We start from the raw sequence: 7,480 nt of genomic DNA on the forward strand, positions 1-7,480 counted from the left end.
ACATAACAGCAACTAGTCGAACGCCCCCAAAAAACACCCACAAACTTGTAAACAAAGCGGCTGTTTTGTGAGGAGATTTGCCATCAAGAGCAGTTTGTGAATTACTGAATGACGAGGCATTATTCAAAGGATGATAAAGTGTAACACAGCCATAAGGTGTTGTGATCTTGGTCCCTTCGAGTGCAGATGCGCCTGACAAAATGCAGATTTTGTTTGATTTGAATGTTTAAAAATGAAACTTAAGAAGCAGTTGGTATTTATTTTATTGGTGATTCTAAATATGAAATGTAATCATAATCTTAGCAAACAGTTTTGGAGAATTTGATGTCTTCCCATTCAAATAGAATGCCCGAGCATATTGTCCGAGAGGCATTTTAAAGATGGCTGCTGAGGGAAATGCCTTAAAGAGACTTTGAACATACTGAAATAAAACTCGCAGCATCTTCTGGTTCATGCGGACGTTCAATAGTAAAGATGCAACCGTTTATGATAAAAAAAAGTTACTAAACTAAAAACTAGTAAAAAGAACAAGCCTAAAAATACTAGTAACTAAAAATATTAATTTGTTTCTAAAAAAAATAGAAAAGAATACATTTTCATTGTTGATGCCTTGATTTAATGTTGACTTTTATTTCACCTTTTAAATCTAACGATTAATTAGCAGTAATTCAGTTACTATTTTGTAAGAGAAACTAGTTGGTAAACTATAGTAACTAATGCTAAAAATATTTCTTAAATTCAGCATTGTCCTATTTTCCCCTGTCATGACGTTTCTTAAATGAGAAAAAAACTAGAGCAGTGCATGATTTTGTTCTTTAGGAACCGATTGGATTGTTGGAAGGTGGGTTTGCTAACAAAATGGAGGAATATTTGAGTGCCAGTTTGCATTCTTGGTCAGATTACTGTCCACCGGATTTACTGTCGGCACCCTTTTGTGTAGAATGTTTTCAGATGCCTGATGATGACGAGAATGAGAAGTTACATTTTTTGTTCAAACAAAGGCCTCCCGCGAAGGCAGGGCACAAATGAAACACACACAGATAGCTCCACCCTAAAGGCATGCCATGTGACCAGAAGTGAAGAAAAGTAGTTTTGTGCGGGAAGCAAGCACCATTATATACATAATATTAAGAAAAGTACATGTTGATTTCATGCTGACTTCAATGTGTTGCTAACCTGCTCCTAAAAAAGGTACCAACTAGTTTTCAAGAGTTCACACTTAGCTGACTTTGCCCTGAGCTTACAAGATCCTCGAGCCCAGGGCTCTTTCCTGTTTGCAAGGTGAGAGGGGAGTTTGAGCTCAGGTAGTTTTCGAGAACTCCCCTGCTGTAGTAGCTAATGAACAGATAGTGATTGCTCTTAAGAGATAAACACTTACTAGGAGCATGTTTATGGTGCTGACTTAGATTAGTCAATTAACTTAAGTTGCATGTTTTTGGACGGTGGGAGAAAACAGGGGAACCTGGGGGAAACCCACGTGAGCACAGCTTGTGAAAATATGAATAAATCATCCGATCCTTTGCATGCCACCAATCACATTCAAATGTAAGATGTTGCCAAAATTGGATTTAATATAAATAATAATATTAATTTAATTATTTTATGTATTTCATTATATAAAAATAATTAATTAATTTTGTTATGTATTTTATTATATTAAAATATAATATAATTAAAATGCATTTTATTATATTAAAATAATATGATTTATATTATTATCGATTTTCTGATAGTTTAGAATGGATTTTATCACCTGTTCTTTAGTTTATTTTATATAAACTTTTTCCTATACATTAAAAACAAACTTAGGTCTTGGATAAAGTCAATAAGCATAAATAGGAGTTCACAATGTGTCAACCTCATCCAGATGCCAATGAATATACTGACACGTCTGCAGATGTTTTCATTTTAATAGTTTTACATCATAATAGCTCATATGAACATTGTCACTATAGTGCAATATCTTGTCTGAATAATGCTTGCACAAACTAAAAATATTTTAAAGTCAGCAAAGTCAAGGCAAAATATATTACATCCGCTTTTTTAACACATAGAGGTCCTGCAAAACGATTAATAACAAAGAAATGCATAGGCATATATACAAACATTGTATTTACAGGTAGCTATGCATTTCTCGGGTTTGAGAACTACATGTATTGACGCTGAACACATAAACTTACAGCATAAACTACAGCAAGTGATTGCCACACATATGAGACGGAGACAACAAAAGCAATCAGGATCACGAGTCTGTTTCTAATCATTTTTGTAAGGCAATATGCTGTTGTCATTGTCCATCTCTTCCAGCACAGGGTCACAAAGGCCTCATGTTAATTGTGATTATGTTGATGTCTTTCACAGTGAACTCTGAGCCCTGCACTTGCTCTCAAAGAAAGTTCAGTGCCAGCAATTCTATATTAAGGTCAGTTCAAGCAGAGACTTATTTAGCTTTCTGTCCTGGTGGCCACTTTGCTTTTCTGTTTTTTGATCTGGCTATGAGAGTATCCCTCAGACTTAACTCCTGATTCATTGTGTTGCCGCGAGTATCGTTTGCATTTGCAGGAGGTCACCACTGTGATCTTGTAGGTCCTGGTGCTGCCATCCTGGCACTGGAGCTGAATCCGCTGAGTTCGGGTCTTGTCATTTACACAGCGCCATTCCTGACTGTTCCGGCGGTTCCAGGACTTCTTGCCGTATCCTCCAATCCAATTGGGCAGCATCTGAGCGGGGAGGCACTGTCCTGTGCACACCAGCTCTTTCACAGGGTTTATGCTGGTGCACTGGCCATCTGAGATGTACTTGGTGGATCGGAGCTCTCTGCAGCCTACTGGGATTCGTTCTGCAAAACAAAAGTAAAAAATACCATGAAATCGAAACCGATCTATTTGAATCCAAACTCATTGGTTGTGTTTGTTCATGTTTTACCGAAAAATGAGCTGAAGCAACTTGCAATTTCTCTCTCAAGAGAAGGGAAAATTGTTCTGAGAAAAATGTTATAGCTGATTTTATATATTGTTAAAATAATATATACACATTATAGAAATGCTGGATTGTTTCAGTCCAAGTTTGGGTGAAAAAAAAAATGTATATATATATATATATATATATATATATATATATATATATACATATATATATATATATATATATATATATATATATATATATATATATATATATATATATATATATATATATATATATATATATTTTTTTTTTTTTTTTTATCATTGAATTTTTGTGGTTTACTATTGGTCAATGTCATTATATCTGATGTGATTGACAGGTAACCCTGCCCCTGTGCCAATAAACATGTCATCAGAGAACAGATGTTGTTGCAAGAGGGGGAGATTATAGGAAATTGATATTTTAAAAACAATAATATTTACATTCTAGAAATTGCGGGGTTATTTCAGCCCAAATTTGGGTTAAATATGGTTTAAATTTTGACTTCTGGTTGAGTTTGTTCATATTTTATTATTCTTATTATTTTGTTCATTGTGTGTGTGTGTGTGTGTGTGTGTGTGTGTGTGTGTGTGTGTGTGTGTGTGTGTGTGTGTGTGTGTGTGTGTGTGTGTGTATACATTAAATTATTTTGATGTGTATGTGTATTTTTATTTTTATGTGTATATGTATTTTTATGTGTATGTGTTTTTTTATTTTTGTGTATGTGTATTTTATGTGTATGTGTATGTGTTTTTTTATTTTTGTGTATGTGTATTTTTATGTGTATGTGTATTTTTAAATAATATACACATTCTAGAAATTGCTGGGTTGTTTCAACCCAAATTTGAGTAAAATAAAAAAATTGTAACTCAATGGTTGGGTATGGGCGATGTGGTGGCGCAGTAGGCAGTGCTGTCGCCTCACAGCAAGAAGGTCGCTGGTTCGAGTCTCAGCTGGGTCAGTTGGCATTTCTGTGTGGAGTTTGCATGTTCTCCCCGTGTTCGCGTTGGCAGGACTAGTTGTCCCCTACAAGTCCAAAGACATGTGGGACAGGTGAATTGGGTAAGCTAAAATTGTCAGTAGTGTATGTGTGTGTGAATGAGAGTGTGTGAGGGTTTCCCAGTGATGGGTTGCAACTGGAAGGACATCTGTTGCATAAACCATGTGCTGGATAAGTTGGCATTCATTCCACGGTGGCAATCCCTTAAAAAAGGGACTAAGCCGAAAAGAAAATGAATGAATGAATGGTTGGGTATGTCCATAACCAAATTTGGGCTCAAACAACCCAGCAATTTGTAGAAAGCATAACTAGATGCATTTATAGAATGTATCTTTGCTCAAAACAATTTCTCCTGTTCTTGCAACAGCATCAGTTCTCTACCTAATCACATGTTTATTGGCGCTGGGGCGGGGCAACCTGTCAATCATAAGCGATTAACCAATAGCAAACCACAAATATCCAAGAATCATTTCCCACAGTTAAAAATATTCCAGGTTTGCCCTAAATGTTACGTTTTTGGAAAATTCATTTCACTCACATATTTGTTCAAATTCTACCTTTATGACTTTATTAGTGTGCACAAGTCATGTTGGTAGGAATTTTAACAATTAAACAAAGAAAATGCAGTGTTTTAAAATCAAAATTACATGTACAAAAATGCTGTATTAATACACAATTAGCCTATATGCGTTGAAATATATAACATTGATTTTATATGTAATTTTTTGAATGTACTTTAAATGGATAAAACAAGTCTGTGCATGAAGCCATTGTTTACATCCTTATTACATTTAATCCCACATCTTTGCATTCATAAAACACTGGAGTGCAAGTTTTTTGCTCCATATAACATTCACCAAACACCAAACTCTGTGAAAAGAGTTTTCAGAAGCAGTAGATCAAAAGCAATAACACTGAATTTACATACATTTTCTTGCAGAGACGGATCACTTTGTTTAATGAAATTTCAATGTATCATCAGGAGCCAAATGTATTCATTTTGTTTTGCCTGCATGTTTGTTTGTTTGTTTTTGCGAATCTCAAAGTATGCGTGTACCCATTGCCTTGCATTTTATGAATCAACAAGTATGATGAATTTCAGCTAAAAACCTTTAATGTTCTTACTGAATAAAAAAAGTCACCTACACTATATCTTGGATGGCCTAGAGGTGATCACAATTTTTAAATGAATTTCCTTTTTAAGACTTGGCAACTTCCCATAGAAGACTGACATAAATCTTTCAACATCTATAAAGAAAGACTTCTACAACACACATCCTAAAGTGTTCCTTCACGGCTTATGATTACGCCTAAACAACAGCGGTATGGATGATGTACTTTTGTTTGCTTTATCTCGGCCCTTCTCTGAACTGAGCGGAAATAGCGTACAGATGAATGACGGCTCTGAGCCTCTTATTATAGTCGGATTTGGCCGCTGCTCCTGGCTATACTATCAGCATTGTTCTTCCTCCGAGCAGTGCCTCCTGTCAGTGTGTAACCCAAGCCAAAATCCATTCACACAGCAGCAACACACCTCAGTTACAACGTGCCCCCCTCGCCATGACAGGACTTGATGAATGGGGGATTGGAGAGGCATTTTCTTCCTTCCCAATTCAAGTTAAGGCTGTTCAAAACAAACAGGGTTCCCCCTGGAGACTTCCTGAAAAATTGAGCTGCACCTTCATTCCTTCTGTCTGACAGGATTTGCTATGTGGACATTGAGCTCAGCACTCTTTTATCACTTTAATCTTGGTTGCGAGCCAAGACTGTGTAATCTGTATCATTTCCTCTAGTAATGTGTCTTATCATCATCCCATGAATGTTTGGCTTCCTGCTTGGAATGCAAGATACAATTAATTGATTGCATATCAGAATTAATTTCATTGTAAATGAAAAAGACTGATTAATTGTGATCACTTGTGGGAAATTAATCTTTTTTTTTCTAGGCCAATAATGGACTTTATTTGTTATAAATATGTCTATAGAGAAACTGAATTTCAGACATACATCTTCATGAGATTTATTAATCAGAGTAAAAGTCTCCTCTAAAAAGCACTACCCAAAAAGTTTACCCAAAAATGGAAATGTACTACTTAACGTCAAATGGCTCCAAACTTTTAGAAGTTTCTTTCTTCTGTAGAAACTCAAAGGAAGATATTTTGAAGAATGTTGGAAAGCATATTGTAGGTTTCCAACATTCTTCTAATCTTTTAGTTACAACAGATAAAACTCAAATCTGTTCACAAGAGAAGGGCGAGTAAATGAGACAGAAATTTCATTTTTGGGTGAACTGTCCCTTTAAAAAGTACACTTTAACCTTACTTTATATTTTGTGAACGAGATTTTTAAAAATTAGAACATTTAGTTCAGATTTATGGAGAAATGCTAATCTAAATGTTTATTTGTTCAAATAATTAGTTCTATAGACTTGGAATTCAAAATGGGACTAAAAAAAATCAAATTTTTCGTTTATTTAGTTGCTTTGTTGGAAAATACAATGTGAAAGAGTACAATGTGCACTGTTTTACCTTTAATAATTCCACCAATTAAATATTTTGCCAGTACTACATTTACGCCGATGTTAATTTACTGACGTTATTATTCTGATATGAATTTAAGCTTATTTGTCCTGTCAAACGAATACATTCATACGACTTTACTCTAAATCTACACTCAAACAGTTGAGAACAATCTCTTTAAATGCTATTTCTTCAAAGGAAACGCTGTAATATCATCAATAACCAGTATTAAATTGAGTGTAAAGTGGTGGAATCGAATGATGCGCGTGAACTCACCTCTGTCGTGCGTGCTGAAGCCTCTTCCTCCGGAGCGCGCGCGGTTGAGAGACGCGTTGCTCTGCGCATCCTGAACGGGACTGACCACATGCGAGTAGAAAATCTCCGTAGCATCGTTCTTCAAAGTCAAACCACTCCTTATTAAAAAGCAAAATAAAACCATGAAATTGCACGACTCTGGTGCGTTTATATACATGGCGATGCGTAATGACCCACGGCCAATGGAGAGATGTGCTTCAACTCTGAATGACTCTCACTAACTATCATCATGTCTTGGGTTATATATATTCAGTATATATACACACTCCCGCCTCCGGATTTGGCAAAGGCTCAGGTGAGCGGGATGATAAAATAAGGGCAGGACGTCTCCCTCTCTCTAAACCACACCCAGAGAAACACTGACAACATCTGGAGGCAAATGAATGGCTCTGGACTCCCAGAGAGCCCCTAATTCACTTAAATCTGTGCTGTTAAACACTCGGCTCTTTTTACAAGCAAACTTTGTGCATGATTTTTTTAAGTGTTGCAAACATATTTATTGTTAACTGACTTATAAAAACTGACAAGGAAAACATTACTTCCATGTTTAAAGCATTTAATCAATCTGACCATATGATGCGATCTGTTTGTTGAAAATGAGGTGAAAACGACTTTATTATTTCCCAAAAATATATAATATTGAATGACTGACTGATTGATTGATTGTTTGACTGAGTGACTGATTGATCAACTTAACTAT

At 35.6% G+C, this 7,480-nt stretch overlaps 2 protein-coding genes across 7 annotated transcripts in view; both read right to left on the bottom strand.

Moving 5' to 3' along the window:
• The window catches only part of crppa (CDP-L-ribitol pyrophosphorylase A), a 74,094-nt gene that overhangs the window by 65,579 nt on the left and 1,035 nt on the right, over window positions 1–7,480 (bottom strand).
• Window positions 1,893–7,136, bottom strand: sostdc1a (sclerostin domain containing 1a). Its single transcript, NM_001017598.2, has 2 exons — window positions 6,742–7,136; window positions 1,893–2,839 (listed from the first exon to the last, which is right to left on the bottom strand). Exons 1-2 carry the CDS (start codon window positions 6,935–6,937, stop codon window positions 2,445–2,447), a joined length of 591 nt encoding a protein of 196 aa, NP_001017598.2. The 5' UTR covers window positions 6,938–7,136; the 3' UTR covers window positions 1,893–2,444.

This window comes from Danio rerio, chromosome 15 (assembly GCF_049306965.1).
Source record: "Danio rerio strain Tuebingen ecotype United States chromosome 15, GRCz12tu, whole genome shotgun sequence".
NCBI classification, from domain to species: domain Eukaryota; kingdom Metazoa; phylum Chordata; class Actinopteri; order Cypriniformes; family Danionidae; genus Danio; species Danio rerio.

Excerpts from the sequence above, each read along its gene's own strand:
- sostdc1a (NM_001017598.2), bottom strand. The coding sequence starts at position 6,937 with ATGTATATAAACGCACCAGAGTCGTGCAATTTCATGGTTTTATTTTGC. Across the intron at positions 2,840-6,741 it reads CTTCAGCACGCACGACAGAG|AACGAATCCCAGTAGGCTGC; the intron begins GTGAGTTCACGC and ends TTTGTTTTGCAG.